The sequence below is a fragment of the Megalobrama amblycephala genome, linkage group LG22, assembly GCF_018812025.1.
Source record: "Megalobrama amblycephala isolate DHTTF-2021 linkage group LG22, ASM1881202v1, whole genome shotgun sequence".
Taxonomy (NCBI): domain Eukaryota; kingdom Metazoa; phylum Chordata; class Actinopteri; order Cypriniformes; family Xenocyprididae; genus Megalobrama; species Megalobrama amblycephala.
In genome coordinates, this window is record NC_063065.1 from 15,922,719 (window position 1) to 15,941,168 (window position 18,450).

At 36.0% G+C, this 18,450-nt stretch overlaps 1 protein-coding gene across 4 annotated transcripts in view; it reads right to left on the reverse strand.

Moving 5' to 3' along the window:
* col11a1a (collagen, type XI, alpha 1a) overlaps positions 1 to 18,450 on the reverse strand; it is a 91,543-nt gene that overhangs the window by 50,827 nt on the left and 22,266 nt on the right. Inside the window, exons 5-18 of one of the 4 annotated variants that reach the window (XM_048174619.1) lie at positions 16,136 to 16,261; positions 13,585 to 13,671; positions 11,768 to 11,857; positions 9,557 to 9,865; positions 8,663 to 8,725; positions 6,023 to 6,064; positions 5,807 to 5,869; positions 4,172 to 4,246; positions 2,730 to 2,813; positions 2,240 to 2,296; positions 768 to 821; positions 641 to 694; positions 467 to 520; positions 310 to 363 (exon numbers count right to left, since the gene is read on the reverse strand). In XM_048174619.1, the coding sequence (XP_048030576.1) occupies positions 310 to 363; positions 467 to 520; positions 641 to 694; positions 768 to 821; positions 2,240 to 2,296; positions 2,730 to 2,813; positions 4,172 to 4,246; positions 5,807 to 5,869; positions 6,023 to 6,064; positions 8,663 to 8,725; positions 9,557 to 9,865; positions 11,768 to 11,857; positions 13,585 to 13,671; positions 16,136 to 16,261 (1,212 nt within the window). Of the gene's footprint in view, positions 1 to 309; positions 364 to 466; positions 521 to 640; positions 695 to 767; positions 822 to 2,239; positions 2,297 to 2,729; positions 2,814 to 4,171; positions 4,247 to 5,806; positions 5,870 to 6,022; positions 6,065 to 8,662; positions 8,726 to 9,556; positions 9,866 to 11,767; positions 11,858 to 12,067; positions 12,233 to 13,584; positions 13,672 to 16,135; positions 16,262 to 18,450 lie in introns of all 4 variants that reach the window. The other 3 variants (XM_048174621.1, XM_048174623.1, XM_048174622.1) reach the window with 3 other exon arrangements.

Consider the following 18,450-nt stretch of genomic DNA (forward strand, 5'->3'; position numbering starts at 1 on the left):
GGAAGTTACTAAAATGGGAGTAAAACGAATTAGGCTAAATAATCATTCAGAATTCAGCTTATGAATTAATGTATTTAAGCCTGTTATTTAGCTAAATCAACGCCTGAGCAGAGATAATTAAAAATGAAGATAGAAACTTGTTTGTGGCAACCAATATATGATAATATATATATATATATATATATATATATATATATATATATATATATATATATATAGAGTAAAGGAGCTGCACCTAATAGATAATTGTTGTGTACCTCTTCATCTACCTCTTGTCTATTGAATTGTTCTGTATGTGTTCATACACACCCTGTGTCCCTTTTCACCAGGCAGACCTGGAAGCCCATCAAAACCTCTGTCACCCTGTGAAGAAGACCAGGTAATATTTATATGTACTGTATAAATGCACAAAACTGTCTATAACGGCATAGTGAGATATATATGTGGGTGAGAATATTTCTTGTACCTTAGATCCAGATTCTCCAGGCATTCCACGGGCCCCATCGGCTCCAGCACGCCCCTGTCACAGAGATCACAGATGATATGACTATTGGGAACCGTTATGTATCTATCCATTAACAAAAAAATTGCTTATTTAAGCAATGTGTATCTGTGTGAAAAATAAAGAGAAATCTCTTACTCTCTTGCCAGGTTTTCCTATTTGCCCTGGTGGGCCTTGGATACCCCTTGGACCCTATGGTGGAAAGATACAGGATTATTTAGGGAAGTAGATAATTATATAGGATGACCTTGGGTGGTGAGCTTACCTGAGGGCCAGGGTCTCCACCCTCTCCCTTCAGTCCAGGAGGACCTGGAAGACCCTGAGTGTGTTTAACACCAGAGAGAGATGCATTAGACCAAGACTAGACCAAATCAACACATTTTAACAAGTTACAGAATGATTGAAATGCCTGCACTATATACAAATAAACAGCAGGTGGCAATCTTTCACAACTCCTCACTGTTCTTTACTCTCATAGAGAATAAAAATAAGCCCAGAATAAAAGTACAGAAGGTAGCACAGTTGACATAATCAGTCAGATTTTTTTTGAGAGGTAGTTATTGCACTTTATTTTAGGGAGTTCTGATGTTTTTTTTTTAGAACACAAGCAGCACAAGCAACTGAGAAACTGATGATTTCAAAATTGCTGCTATCCCAGACAGACAGTCCTAGTTTTTTAAGCTAATTTAAAAGATAATTTAAGAGTTGGGATTTGCATTTATTCCTAAAATTGTACCCTATCATACAGAATCATTTGGAAACTCAAAGATTCTCATTTGTCTGCTTTTCAAATGACACATCTGAGGATTCGCAACTAGACATTAAACAGTTGCTGTGTTCTTTTCCTAAATAAAGACTGTGATTTCAAAGTCTCATTGATTCAGGCTCAGTCAGTTACGCAGGATAAGTATGTCATGACATGGCTGTGGTTTTCATGCTTATTTTAGGTTTTATGCCATTAGTTTTGTTCAAAGCAGGATCATTTCTCTCGCCTGAAGTGGTTAGGCTTGAGTTCACTGGCCCATCGTGTTTCAACAGGTCAGACGGTTAGGTTCATTAATCTGGTTAGCTGGCCTCTCTACTAATTGAATATGTAGTAAAAGAGAAGATATTGTGATATTGTGCAAAGCCAAATGGGTGATCTATTTCATGGAGGATATTGCCCCCTTGGTGTGATGATCTAAGTTATAAAAATTATTTTGCATCATATTTGCCGAATGAAATCCAATACTTGTTTCGCTCTAGCACGTCGTACATTGACAACCATTTTTAAGGTGAATAAGTCTTGTATTATCCATTGAAAAACTGCCACAAAGACATGATTCCTATTTGTAAGATGAAGAAGTTACACATTTCATGACAAAAAGCTTATTTATAAACACATGTTTACGTGAAGGTCTTTGCAATTAAGTATTTGAACATATTTTCCCACTCTTTTCCAGATTGTAAGTTAAGTGATACATTTTAAATACTTCTTTTTGCCATAAATCATTTATGATGAAAAGATTTTATTGATATTTTTAAATTCAGCATCATCAAATTTTTGTAAATTATCATCTGAAGATGCAGGGCTGTGTAACGAATGGGACAGTGATGGCGTTTTGCATACAATTAGTGATGCTCAACTTTGAATTATTACATCACATTGCATTGCTTAGATTTTCAGTCAGTCAAATGCTCATTCACAGGCTGATTGGGTGGGACTTTTGCAGAGGTCATGGGGTCATTGAAACTCACCACTGGGCCAGATCTTCCGGTGAGACCCATTGGACCTGGTGGACCTCTCATGGCCAGCTGTGGACATAAACAAAAAAAAAAAATCAAAATCATCACAATACCATCAATCATACACTGTGACTGGCGGACATCTACTCTCTTTAGCCAGAGGAGGTGGGGCCGTGTCTGCATTTGTCAAGGACAGATCTGAGCGCACACACTAATCTGCAACACCTGTCAGGGTCGCCCTCCTGCGGGTCGTGAACCTTGCTAGTATTTTTAACTAGTCTCTCCACATGAGTCAAAGCAGCCTGTGCTGCTCCGTTTCACTCTTGTTTTAGCGCAAACAAGGCCAGAGCAAATCCCCTCCCCACCTTCTGACCTATCGCTCCACCTCTTCCCTACAAACAGTCAAGAGTCCCCCACCTCCCTCCTTAGCAAACAGCTGGGTGAAGCTCTGGGGCCATTTGGCCCTTTACTTCTGCTCGCCTGGCCCTGGTCTCGTACTCACCCTGGCCTGAGAGAGAATAGCCTGAGCCTGGGCCTCCTGAGCCGACACCACTGGACCCTTTTCCCCATCACCGCCAAAACGGAACTGTCAAACATAAGCAGAGTATTAATTATTATAATTTTCATCTAAAAAAAAAAAAAACACTTCATACTATCGTATATTTATTGTATACTCTAAATATTAAGTCAGTAAAAAATTAAAAGCAATATTATGAATATTTAATATTTAATTTTAAATACTTTTGAAAACTACTTAACAATAAAAAAGAAGTATGGCAAGGCAAGGCAAGGCAATTTTATTTGTATAGCACATTTCATACAAAATGGTAATTCAAAGTGCTTTACATAAGAAGAATAATAAAAATAGAACATAAGGAATAGAAATAACAGTAAAAACAGAGAATTTTGCTATCTGGATGGATGAGCTAGGAAGTCTCAGGGAGTTTTTTACAGTCATTATTTTCATATGTGTCCTTATTATTCTATAACACTTTATACTATACTATACTGTAAATTCTAGGTTAATCAAACACAAAACACAAAATTATGAATATTTAATTAGGATTCAATATTTTAAATTCTACTACTAAAATATAAAATATAAACATAATATTACTAAAATCACAACAATTTGTTCTAAAGTGAAGTATGCAGTCATCATTTTAATTTTTGTATCATCATTACATATATTACTACATACTACAGTATACTTTACAGTAAACACTGTAAGTTATTCAACTACAAAAAGCAATATTATAAATATAATACAGCAATATGCTCTAAAGAAGTGAAGTATTCAATCATTAGTTTCATATATTGCAATTGTATTTAATCTTATAACATTGTAACTAACAATCAAATACGAAAATAAATACTATGAAAATTTTATAAGGAATTTAGATTATCATTATTACATATAACACTTCATTCAACAGTATACTATACTATAAATGAGTTAATCAAACACAAAAAAGCTGAATATTTAATTAGGATTTAGATGATTTCAATACTTTTGAAAATATCTAAACAACAATATGCTCTAACGTATGCAGCCATTGTTTACATTTATCTACGTATAACTCTTCATACTACACTATAATGTAAGTCAATCAAATATAAAAAGCAGCTTTGTGAATATTTAATTAGGATTTACTGTAAATGTACTTATGTACAACAACAATATTCTGAAGAACTGTCCATTAATAATCATTATCCATTTCAATGATTTTTAACTTACAAACAAAAAAGCAGCAAAACGAATATTTCATTAAGATTTAGATGGTTTTAATACTTTTAGAAACTACTACACAATCATATATTCTAAATAAGTATGTTATTATTATTTTAATGTATGTATTATTGCCGAATACATGCATTAAACTGTTGTGCAGCAGAAGCTAGACAAATTTGCTAAGTTTTTTTGGTAGATTTAGGGGGTCTTACTGGCAACATCAGCATAGTACCAGGGGGCCCTGGCAAGCCATCCGCTCCGGGAAGACCAGCGCGGCCGGGAGGACCCTGAGGAAGCAGGAAGAGAGGGAGAGAGAGAGAGAGAAGGGATAAATCAGTAACTTGACACTTCTTGACTTGACAACACTCAGGTAAGAGAATGCCAAGAGAGGAATGAGAAAAGGAGGAGGATCAAACAGAGATAGAGAGAGACCCTCTCACTTCCATTACCCTTAAGTGAAGTTGCCCATTTTAAAGATACTGATTTGTGCGAGCACAGGAGCACAGGAGGGATACACTGCGTAACAATTACTTTTTTGGACACCTGTCCAAACGATACCCGTCCAGATAGTTCCATGTTGTCTCCACCATGTCCATTTGCAACAAACTACAACACTGTTTTACTTTTGCTACATGTTTAGCTTGGGCAGATGTTAAATAACACTAATAAAGGATATTAAAAGTCATTTTAATATTCAGTTCACACATAATGTGCTTTTCCATTCCACTGTGCTACTTTTCCACTGTTTTTCAATGTAAACATTAGCTAGACGGACATCTTCAACCGCTGCGCTCACGTCATTTTTGCGGCGTCTCGCGCGAGACACGGCATTCTAAAAGCTTGGTGCTCAAGTTTAAAGAAGTTAAACCTTTTCCAAAACGATTCTCTAGACTTTGCACTTTTTTCATTCCACTGGACCGCATCAGTGAATGTGATTTCACCAAGTACAACACATTTTTGTTGATCCTGGAACAACCTTCCAATCAACCAATCAGATTTGAGAGACAAGTTTACAGTTTATGTCAAGTTTAGGCTTACAAATAGGTTTAGGTGCATTTTTAACAGTAAAAATTTGTTTTTTGTGAACAGGCCCTTGCATGATGGACAAAAACATTAACAGGAAGTACTCAAGATCACATAATGTTCATTTCAGTCCCAATTTTTTTTGCAAGGCATTTCTGCATTTAGTAGTTTAGAAATCCTCTATTTGAATGTTCTTTCCTTTTTTTTTTTACTTGTAAAACTAACTGTACTAGCTAATTCATCATTAGCATTCTTGTGTGTGTGTGCTGTTCAGTTAGAGTGTGTTTTTACGTAGACGTGTAATACCCACAACACAAACCTAACATCAGATCGCCAGACAGACTTTGGAGTTGGTTTGGGAATTTCTAACGATAATTATCCTCAAACAGTTTAAGACAGAAGAGTATGTTGAAAAATAGCGAAATAGACTGCAGTTTAGTATAGTGCTGCATTTAATCAGAAATTTTGTCACGATTTGCCCACTGAACAGTGACTACTTATTCTGATGTATTATGTATTATGGCAATTCGCTATTCCTATTTTGCACTAATCTGTGTTTCTAAATAAAGCAGCTCAGAGTTTCACATCTGAAAACTAAATGTGTCAGAGAGGGTGTAAATGTGCCCTTAGGGTCAGGAATCTGCCATGACCCTGTTCAGAATAAATTAGCATTATGTACTGTTTACTGACACATCTTCATGGGGTCAAAAGCCAAACAAAAGCCAAAATATAACAGAAGAAAGTTTGAGACCTAAACCTTGTTAATATCCTGAAAATAACTGTGATCATCATATGTAAACATAGCCTGGATTCGAAATTCTTACCCTGTCACCAGGATCTCCGGCCGAACCAGGAGGGCCTTGTAAACCTGGAGGGCCTGGAAGACCCTAAGACAAAAATAAACAGACAGATCTGATCAAAATGAAAAGTCAATTACCAAAAGATTTTAGGCCATATTGTTGTTCATAAAACTCATTAGAACACATTGGTTGAATATTACATGTTATAACGGATACAAGTAAAAAACGCAGGTAACTTACAGCAGGCCCAGGTGGTCCAGCAGGTCCCTCAATCAGCATTCCCTATGAATCAGACAACACAATCAGAACTACAATCAAAAACTGACCAGAATAGATTGCAGCATCAAATTAATAAGTGAATGTTCATATATGACTATTACAGTTATTCTTAATTACTTTGGCTCATTTTTTGAATGATTTACTTTTTTTCTCAAAAAAGTAAGTTCAGATCTCTGAACAATTACATCATATCAGATTTGAATTTTTTATTGATTTAAGCTAGTGTTTTGGCAGATGTGTGCAAAAGAGCACAATTTGCACAATAAAAATGCACATGGCTTATTGATCAAAACTGAGTTGATTCTCAGTGAAACTGTCAAACTCTTCACAATTTCTGAGCATTCTTTCATCGTGTGAGCCTCCACATGCAAAATGATCCATTCAATTATCGAAATCTGTTGGACATGCATGTATTTTCCAAAAATGTGTGACATGGAATGTTTGTAATGTCTGTTAAATTGGCAAATGGCTTGCCATTATAATGAAATAGGAATCCCAATCTTATTAATCTACCAATCAAGTTTGGAATCATATATATGGAGTTTGCCCAGCACAATCACTTCCATTTTTGAAAAAGGATGAATGTCACAGCCCTAAACAGCAGCAGCTACAGCAGTACTATGTAAATGAATTTGTATTTATACAGCACATCTATTTTTGCAAAAAAATTTGTCACATGTAAACTGAAAATTCACAGTTTCTTGTCATGGAAGAGCAATAAGAAGATATGTAAGAATGTGTGGTGGTGTTAAAGGATTAGTCCACTTTTAAATACACTTTTCCTGATAAATTTACTCACCCCCATGTCATCCAAGATGTTCATGTCTTTCTTTCGTCAGTCGAAAAGAAATGAAGGTTTTTGAGGAAAACATTCCAGGATTTTTCTCCTTACAGTAGATTTTGATGGCTACCAACAGATTGAAGGTCAAAATTACAGTTTCAGTGCAGCTTCAAGGGCTTTAAACGATACCAGATGAGAAATAATGGTCTTATCTAGCGAATCGATCGGTCATTTTCGAAAAAAAATACAACCGTTTATGCTTTATAAACAAAATATCGCATTGAACGTACTTTCCGCTTCCGCATTCTTCATAACGCTTACGCTGAATGTTCTACGTCAGCCCTATTCAAGTTACGGAAAAAAACGAAACTGGCGCCGCGTTCGTTCCGTAAGTAGAATAGGGAAGGCGTAGGACATTCAGCGTAAGCGTTATGAAGAATGCGGAAGCGGAAAGTTCGTTCAATGCGATATTTTGTTTATAAAGCATAAACGGTTGTATTTTTTTCGAAAATGACCGATCGATTCGCTAGATAAGACCCTTATTACTCATCTGGTATCGTTTAAAGCCCTTGAAGCTGCACTGAAACTGTAATTTTGACCTTCAATCTGTTGGTAGCCATCAAAATCTACTGTAAGGAGAAAAATCCTGGAATGTTTTCCTCAAAAACCTTCATTTCTTTTCGACTGACGAAAGAAAGACATGAACATCTTGGATGACATGGGGGTGAGTAAATTTATCAGGAAAAGTGTATTTAAAAGTGGACTAATCCTTTAAGGGAAGACATAATAGAGTGTGTAAAAATGAACAAGCAAGTGTGAATTTTCAGTTTACATGTAACACATTTCTACAAATACCAATAAATACAAATATTAATTTCTTTTTGTGTACTACAGTATCTTCCTACTAAATTTTTTACCTACTGTTGAAATCTGCATCTAAAAAGCTCAGTCTAGCGTTGTCAAAAAAGTACCAACCGCTACACCAAGTCCATACTGAAATTTTAAAAATGTGACGTTTTGAGCGCTGTTGAGTGGATTTGTAAACACCTCTGATTGGTCATAGTGTTCACGTCATGTGTTCATCAGATATGTCTGTGATTGGCTTCAATGATCAACGCTTCAAAAACATGTTGTAAACAGACATCAACGACAATAGACAAATACACATGAAAGCAGGCGTCTATCAGTGGACCAGTCTGTTGATATACACCTTCTTTCAAACGCTCCCACTTTTAAAACACTTTCCAATTCAAACACTCCCATGTGTTGATCACTGTAGCCAATCACAGACATATCTGTTGAGTGCGTGAACACAATGGCCAATCAGAGTTGTTTACGAATCCGCTCAACGGCGCTCAAAAATGTTCAGTACCGACTTGGTATCACGGTTGGTACTTTTGACAACACTAGCTTAGTGTAATACACAAGAGCATTCAGCTAGACAAAACTGACATTCTTGTACAGTATAGAAAGCAGTCAATGTCAAAAAACAACAACAACAAAAAAACACATGACATTTTTATATAAGGTTGAAAACATCTAAACATTTGACCAGTATGGCTCAAACACAATCAAAAACACTTTTTATTTTTGGTGGCACTGGCCAATTTACTGACACAATATGTTTTGGAGCATGCATTTTTGGGTGAGTTAATACATTTTGCAGACATTTAATAGAGTTCTGATGTTCCAGCAAATAGTTGTGACACTTGAACTTACAGTTTAGAGAATGTTAAGACTGTTTTGAAAAATGTGCCAAAGCAATTGAGAAAAACTGTAATATTGTGGTGAGGAATGTCCAGAATTCCCCTCTCACTCACTGGCTCAATCACTGCAGGCTCTCCTTTCTCTCCTTTCTGCCCCAGAACAGCACCTCCACCCACCTGCAAACATACAAGAGAGGTTAAAGAGAATGTCAGATAGAATGATAGAACGATAGAACGATAGATAGATAGATAGATAGATAGATAGATAGATAGATAGATAGATAGATAGATAGATAGATAGATAGATAGATAGATAGATAGATAGATAGATAGATAGATAGATAGATAGATAGATAGATAGATCTAAACTATTAGGGTTAGTGCTGGTGCATGAGGTACACTTACTAAAAGAAAGATGTTATATTCATATATAACATTATTCTCTCTGAGATTAACAAGAGGGGAAGTGTGTAACCAACATTTTAATGGGCAGGATCTGATGCCATCAAACCTTTGCTCTTGTGGCTCATAAGATACAGGTACTGGAGTGTTTGACAGAGGGGAAGTATGAGCTTCTTTAGGAGGAGGTGGAGAAGGGTGTGTCTGAACAGACAGCTGGGTCTGTGGTATGGGGTAATTGCCGTGTCCCGGGGCAATATGGGAGATAAGGTGCTGACAGTCAGGGAGTTCAATCTACAGCAGCTCCATGGGTCTCAGGTATGAGAGTATGTGTGTAGATGATCTGTGAAATAATGTGATCTATAACATACGCAGAAATGGGAGGGAGAGGAAACTAATACGGACAAGAGGAAAAAGCACTGTCATCTGTGTGCTTCAAAACATGCTAATGACATCCAGTGGGGAAAGATTAGTATGAACAAATGCATTGAACAGAAAAATGGATGGATCCCATGCAAAATGGTGCACTACAAAGCCAACAATAATGCATGCTAAATTCCCACATCCAACACTCCCGATTTGTGCTCATTCCGAGGGAGTAATACTTACATCCGACGTCACTTCTGTTTCAGCAATGTCGGTTTCGGCGGCGACCCCTGGCCCAAAACTGTCCTCATAAGTGGACGTAGGGTTCGGAGCCGCATTGCCAAACTCATCGTACGCCCCGTACTCATACTGATTTTTGTCAAGCCCAGTCACATCATATTCCTTAAGATCATACTCCTTAAAGTCATACGCATCCACTCCGACGGGGTCGGCGGTGCCGCTGGGCAGCGCGGCCTCCGGGGCAGCGGTCGGATCCAGACCAGCCTGGGCCGTCTCAGTGACATAGTCACCGAAAACTTCCTCTTCCACAGCCTTATTATACCCAAGCAATGCGGCCGGGTGGAGGGGAAGGGAGTTTGAGGGAAGATGATGGATGTTAGTTTAAGCAGTTAAAGCAAATACTACTGTATGTAATCTACTACTGTATGCAAAGCATGAGCAAAATGAATTGCATGAGAGATATTTTGCAAGAATATCACATACATTTTTGGTCCCAGCTAACAAAATTGTGTTCTAGGATCGTTTTGCCCATTAACATTCCTGTTACGCTATTTCTGAATGTTCTCTGAATGTTTTTTAGATGTTTTAAAAATGTTTTTTCTTGGTTATGCAACTGTTAATGGAACATTCCATTTTTATCATTTTCCAAACATTATGGTATTGTTACTTTTGAATGTTCTCTGAACATTCTGAAACATGTAGTAACATTTAAAAAATGTTAAACAAATGTTCAACTAAAACATTTCATATAAAAACTTCCATTAACAATGAATAAATAATGTTTTTGTGTTAGCGTTTTGAGAACATTATTAAATACCAGATAACTTTAAATGAACATTTTATTAACGTTACTGGAAGAACCTTGCCAAAACGTTAGCTGAAGTTCTGAGTATTCCCTTTAACACTACTGTGTCTTGTTCAATGGAAATATTTGGGATGATTTGGATTGCATAAAACAATTTTGATTAATTGATGAGAATTTATGGCATAAATTAATTGTAGTTGGGTAAATGACAAATTTAATCAGTAATGTGTATGTTCAAATTTTGGGGGCATTTTTGTGTGTTATTAGCAAAGAGATTTTTACTAATTTAATTATTACTAATTTAATAATCACACATGCAAGTCTATGACAGACATTAAGATATTCCTGTCTTTTGTCCACAATAAACATAATGGTAAAGTGGAATTATGTTTATAGGTGAAAAAATAAGACAGAAATAGTGTTTATGAATACACAAACAAATGCGATAATTATGCAATCAAATGCAGGAAAAGATCATATCATAACAACTAAAAGTGTATCTCTTTAAAATCTGCATTTGATTACAACAGCCAAGATTTACAGTATGATTTACAACATAACCATGAAAAAATAATCAGTTTTTATTTGTCCTAAAAATTTTGTTAGCACAAGGGTTGGTTTTCTATTGCATTTCAGTTGAGAAAAACACACTCACTCTTATTATAAGATATGCAATATCAAATATAAACAAAGAACTGCATTGTAAATACATCAAAATGGCTGTGAAAGAGCTCAATTGTGTTAAATATAGTTCTGCTAACTAGTGCCAGAACTAATTAACCAGACTACAACAGGGACTAATGCTATGATGTTTTGTTACTTCATCATATTAGCATGTGGCCGCTTTAACATCAGCCCTCTTTGGATCATTCACTGATGGAACTGTTTTGAATGGGACGAGCCATCTTATCAATGATATTCAGGGCTAGAAAATAGGCAACCTGTCAATATTTTAGCCAAAAAGACAAAAATATATAGATATTCACTGCATTAGATTTGATAGGATGGTTGATCGTTCGTTTTAATTGAATGCAGCCTTAAACATCATTGAAATTCCCCAACAGAAAGCTGAAAACCAACTGAATGACAATCCACTGAGAAATATCTACTTGATATTCTAGACATGTCCAACGTTTCAGACATGACAGGAAGTGGATTGGCTAAATTTAGAACTTGGCAGTTTTATGGTGAATATTAGCTTAATGTTGTTGGATAAAACAGTTCCATTGCAGTGACAGTACCAGAGTCAAAAAAAAAAAAAAACACAAAACAATTGCCATGAATTGTTTTGTCTTTGTCATTTCAATCAAATACTTCCTTATGATATGTGTGCCTGGAATTTTCCTCTTTCTGTCCAACATTTTAGAGACCCTCACCCCTACCGTCATAGTATATAATCGAATGATTACCTGGTTTGGTCCAGTGGTTGCGATGGGAGACCGAGTTTTGGAAGCATCTACTGTTCCGTAGTCATAGTACTCCCCATCTACATTGTTAAGCTATAGCAGTTTCAAAGTGAGAAAAAAGAGGAAGAAGACGAGAAAGGAGGAATTAACACAGTTCAAGCAGTTCCACAAGTGTTACAGGCTGGATCTGCAAGGACGGCACCTAGAGAAAAGTGGCGGATCATCAGACTATCATCAGAGATTTCCCTCACTGAAAAGAGAGATCTTGATGGGTTCTGACATGAACTACACTTGTACTGTTACCCCTAGAATGACATGTCTTGATGGCGATGGCTGGTATCCATATCTCTTCTTCTTAGTCGCTAACTTTTTAGCCTGTTTTGGCTCCTGGTACTTATAGGGTTTGGGAAAAGACTTAGGGGACTTTCTCGTCCTCTTCGTTTTCATGGAGACACTACGTTTCACTCTCTGGAAAAAGGTTATGGTGAAGGGAAAAAGACACAACACATCAAAGCATCCATGTTAGAAGGTAAATAAGATCCTTTAAATTTGGCTTACTTGGTATACACAACCATTCAAAAATGTTGGGGTCAGTAAGATTATTAATATTATTATTTTTGAAAGAAAATACTTTTTTCAGCAAGGGTGCATTAAATTGATAAAAAATGGCTTTTATATTGTTACAAAAAAATCTATATTAAATCAGTTCTGTTCTGTTGAACTTTATATTCATCAAAGAATCCTGAAAATGAAAATGTATCAAAAATGTCTAAAAACAAAACTGTTTTCAATATTAATAATAATAAGAAATGTTTCCAAATCAGCATATTTGAATGATTTCTGATGGATCAGGTGTGACTGAAGACTGGAGTTATGATGCTGAAAAATCAGTTTTTCCACCACAGGAATAAATTCAAATTTAAAATATATTAAAACAGAAATGAGTTATTATAAACTGTAATAATATTTCACAATATTACTGCTTTTACTGCATTCTTGATCAAATATATGCAGCCTTGGTGAGCGTAAGAGACTTCTTTCAAAAACATTAAAGCATCTTACCGACCCCAAACTATTGAACAGTAGTGTAAATCTAGGATTTATATTAGAAAAGTATATATTTATTAGGTTTGAGTAGTCAAAAATGTTGTTTTGATATCATAACTGAACAGATTTCAGGCTTGCTTGCTAAGTAACCTAGGTTAAAAAAGAAAAAAAAAAAAAAAAAAGCATCCATTTGACTCTTTAAGTTCACAGATTTCTTTCTTTTTTTTTAAAAAAAAAACCCAGTAAAGACACACTAGACATTGAGTTTACAGGTTCCAGTAAAAACATGGACAGACACACATGGGCAAACGTATGTGAACTGCTACCGTAATTTATGGGTCTGGCTATTTAAGCTAACTAACAGGTGCTTAAAAGCTAGCATACAGCCATATAATCTCCTTAAACAAACATTTTCAGCAGTACAGGGTGTACCAAAGTGCTTGTTGAGTTGTCAGAATCACAGGACGGCAAAAGGAAACCGGTATGGAATAACTTGACTGACCCACACAAAGCCCAAACCACATACTTTTGCCCATGTACTGTATAGACCTTATCCAGCCAACTTTATAACTTACGTTTTGCAATACCTCTATGGCATCGCTTTCAAATAGTAATTACATGTAGCTGGTGAAGTGGATTTACTTATTGTAGAGTTAACTAAAGTTATCATGAGCGTTCGAATGTTTGACATAAGGTCTATATAGGACAAGGAAAGGGGGTGGGGCCACCTCATGATTGACATAACAAACACATCACACATTTCCTGCATTTACCTGCGGCTCAGAATATTCCTCTGTCGCTGTGGGGGTCGCTCCCTCATAATAATCATATAAATCACCATATTCAACAGCAGTTGTGTACTGCACACAGGGAGAGGATGAGAGAGAGGTTAGCAAAGCATACAAAATTAATGTAGAATGTAATCGACCCTTGGGTGTATTACATACTTTGATGGTTAGATATACTGTATAGCAGGTTTTATACAGTACCGATGAATTAGATACAGCAATCCTGATCACAAGTTTATCATACACAGCATATTTTCATTATTGTTGTCCAATGAAAATAGAGAGCTCAAATAATCAAAACTATCTATAAAGGAAGCACAATTATTAAGTTTGTTTTACTGGGTTGACTAACTGTGTGAGAGTTTAGTACATAAGAACATACTGCATTAATTACTTTAATGTATAACATGTGATGTACTTATTCTGATTTACAGGTGGGTGTTTAAAACCCTATAAAAAGGCCCTGCATGTCTGAAGCAGAGATAACAGCCATATGTTGGCTGCTTTCTTCAGTGAACCCCTTTTTTATTTTTTCTCATCTTTATTTGAGTGTAAAATCCCATCTGTATTCTAAAGCAAAGGCAGATTAATGGCTCAGACCTATTCAAATCTATTTGATTTTCTATTTCTAACACATTTCAAAGTCCTATTAGCTATAAAACTTCCTGTGCCTGGTATGAACTTGTGCTGGGACAAAGTTTTAAAGGTATATCATACAGATGGTTAAGTGTTAAGTTTAGAATATTAAAGGATTAGTTCACTTTCAAATAAAATTTTCCTGAAAATTTACTCACCCCCATGTCATCCAAGATGTTCATGTCTTTCTCTCTTCAGTCGATAAGAAATTAAGGTTTTTGATGAAAACATTTCATGATTATTCTCCTTATAGTGGACTTCAATGGACTCCAAATGGTTGAAGGTCAAAATTACAGCTTCAAAGGGCTTTAAATGATACCAGACGAGGAATAAGGGTCTTATCTATCGAAACGATCGGTCATTTTTGAAAAAAATACAACTGTGTATGCTTTATAAACACAAACGATCGCCTTGTACGTGCTTCCGCTTTCCGTATTCTTCAAAAAGCTTACGCTGTATGTCCTACGCCTTCCCTATTCTACTTACGAAAAAAAAAAATTAATGAAACTGGTGCCGCGTTCATTACGTAAGTTGAATAGGGAAGGCGAATACGGAAAGCGGAAGCACTTGGAGGGCGATCATCTGTTTATATAAAGCATATACAGTTGTATTTTTTTCAAAAATGACCGAATAAAAGACCCTTATTCCTCGTCTGGTATCGTTTAAAGCCTTTTGAAGCTGCACTGAAACTGTAATTTTGACCTTCAACCGTTTGGAGGCCATTAAAGTCCACTATAAGGAGAAAAATCCTGGAATATTTTCATCAAAAACCTTAATTTCTTTTCGACTGAAGAAAGACATGAACATCTTGGATGACATGGGGGTGAGTAAATTATCAGGAAAATTTTATTTGAAAGTGAACTAATCCTTTAAGTTTAATATTAATAAAAAGTGTTAGATTTGGCTATTTAAAGGCAATTTCTATATGCATTCATCAATTATGACACATTTTTAATTAATGAATGGATCTTTTGCTTAAATTTGTGTATCAGCTTCTCTGTTTCTGCTTCTTCAACACAAATAAATGGCTGTTAGAGGAGCAGAAAAGCCGATAAAACCACTGAGCTGGGCTCTTCAGGGCTTCATCAATCAAACATAAGTATATGTTCATTCTCATACAGCATAAGAGCTCATAAAACAGCCACTGCGCTGATGATCAGGCCCTCTTCCATGGCTGGTGATCACTCAGCATTGATTGGACCCCATTCAGCCTGGCCCAGGGTGATTTATGAGCAGAGCATCTCAGGGTTATTGATTTCAACCCTCTCCCTGTTTCAGCAGGATATAATGGGTTAAAATGGCATTTGGTGTCTGCGCTTACAGGAGTCATCACAGGGGTTAGAAGTGTCAAGGTGAGGCTGACCTTTGACCTGTGATATGTTTTTATAATATAAACACTATCAAAAAACGTTTGGAGTCATAATTTGTTATCACACCTTTTTTCTTTTGTCAAATCAACTTCAATAATTAATGTGGTTCAGATAACATAATATTTTGAGTTTCTGTTGATTAAACCAATCGGCTTCATTGTATTAACTCAAATTTTAAATTTCAATGAACTCAAAATTTTAAGGCAACCAGGTAACTTACTTTTTTTTAAGTTAAACCAACTATTCTTTTTACAGTTTTCCATACATTATCAAAAAATTACTTCTTTTATAGTGTCAAAGCATGATTTTAATTAACATTTTTGGTCACTACATAACTCCTGTTCTTCTGTGTTATTTCATTTTGATGACTTTAACATGTAGAAAACAACTATTAGTCTGTGTGTCCGATCGTTTGACCAGTAGTGTCAAAAGTGTTAACGATGTGTCAGACTTCCAGAAACGTTTAGCCTTCTGGATACTGCAGGAAAGATTGTTTCCTTTGCAGGTCAGTGCAAAAGGTCTATACTAACCTCCTCCTCGGGCTCCTGTGCTTGCAGTGTGTCCTTGTGGGGGACGTCACAGTCTGGGCTGTAGTGTTCACAGTAGTCGTAAGCCGCTTTAGGGTCGGCCACAATCAGCAGTTGTTGGATATCACCCTGAGGGGGGCGAACGATAGAAAGATACATGAGATACATGTGCTAATATACCAAAAATACCTCTATTATTAGTAATAAGACACATATATGTAATACTATCAAGTATAAAGAAGGAAATGACAACGCATTTTGACAAGTTTCTTTATTGCCATCTATGGTTCCCTGAAGGTTCCATTCATTCCACATAAAGGTCTTAATAGTGGGAAACTATAACGGTTCTTTAGATTTTTTAAAAATGTTTTGCACACTAAAATTGTTCTTTTAAGATCGGTTCACTGAAAGGTTTTTTGGGGAACCAAAAATGGTTCTTCTTTTGAAATCTTTATTTTTAAGAGTATTGTTGGTCAAAACAACATAAATGCCACTTTTGGATTGCAGGAAATGGTGGAACGGCAAGGCAACAAAACAACAAATCATCAACCACTTTCACAATGAGGAACGCAGGTCAGATGGTTCAGGAAATTGCTGTTTTCTAAGCAGGTAAATAAAACGTGTTTCATCACGAAACACCTGGTAACAAAAACCCACACAGGAAGTTTCCTCTCAAATAAAATGCAGCCTGGTTAGACAACAGTACATAAAACCTTCTGGGCAACAAAACATTAAACACACATTCATAAAAAACACATGTATCGCCTTTCTTCCAAATGACTGAAATCTGTTTCTAGCCATTGTCATGTCAGAAACAATAGCATAAATTCGAACTGCAGTATGATCAACAGCCTGATGATTAAAACATCATTTACTGTATGAGGTTTTGATTTAAGATATTATATTTGTGCATTTTTAAGCCACATGTAGGCTGTAACTGACAGATCCAGATCTTTCTATCCAGCTGCTGGGTTAGATTGGTTCAGCGTGACCTGGGTCTGTTACGAGGAACGTGCATGGCTTTTACAGTGAAGCCCACAAGTAGATCTGGGGGATGTGTTCGAACCTGAGGTCTCTCCTTGGCACTGTCACAAAGAGAGAGAGACTGTGTGATTTAGCAGCAAGGCAACCACCGAGAAAAAAAAAAAAAAAAAACCCCAGCAGGCTCGGACTTGTTAGCGGCATGTGTGTCTGTGTATTTTTATACCGCTCTCTGTAAACTCAACTGTATAAACAGCAAAATGCTCAGGTGTGCCCACAGTAAAACAGAGGTGTGCTTGACCTCCTTAACTGAACAAAATATCACCTCTTATGCTGTTTTTATTTGATTTGTGAAAACAAAATAAGACATTTAAAGGGTTAGTTCACCCAAAAATGACATTTCTGTCATGTCGTTTCAAACCCGTAAGACCTTCTTTCAATTTCAGAACACAAATTAAGATATTTTTGATGAAATCCAAGAGGTTTTTTTATCCCCCATAGAAAGCAACATAATTATCGTCATTCAAGGTCCAGAAATGTATTAAAGACACATTAAAATAGTCCATGCGACTACAGTGGTTCAACCTTAATGTTATGAAGCGACGAGCACTTTTTGTGCACAAAAAAACGGGTCAACTCCGTAGGAGACTGACATGCAAGAGAAGAGATTGTTGAATAAATTTGTTATTTTTGTTTTGTTTTTTGCACACAAAAAGTATTCTTGTCACTTCATAACATTAAGGTTGAACCACTGTAATCACATGAACTATTTTAACAATGTCTTTACTACTTTTTTGGACCTTGAATGACAGTAATTATGCTGCTTTCTATTCCTCTTGTATCTTAATTTGTGTTCTGAAGATTAACAAAGGTCTTACAGGTTTGGAATGACATGAGGGTGAGTAATTAATGACAGAATTTTCATTTTTGGGTGAACTAACCCTGTCAGGAAATAGTGTATCCGTCCTTATATATCCGCCATCGCATGACTTTCTTTTTTCCATGGGACACAAAAAGTGAACTTTTGAAAAATATCAAAAGTATATCATGTATATTCTATTTTAATGTAATGGAAGTGAATGAGAAAAAGGGCTTTAAATCTTCAAATTAACAAGTAGTTCAAAATAACGTCATCTGATAGCTTTGTGTGAGGAACAGGCTGAAATGTAAGTCTTTGTTCAGTGAAAATCTTGACATCCACCCTAGATATGAACTCAAGACAGTTCACAAGAGAAACAGAATGTGGATGAATCGTTCAGTGAGTCAATGAATCTTTAATTGCATTCAAATGTGTAAAAAATTTACAAATCTGATTCTTTGGCATGAAATGGAAGTTG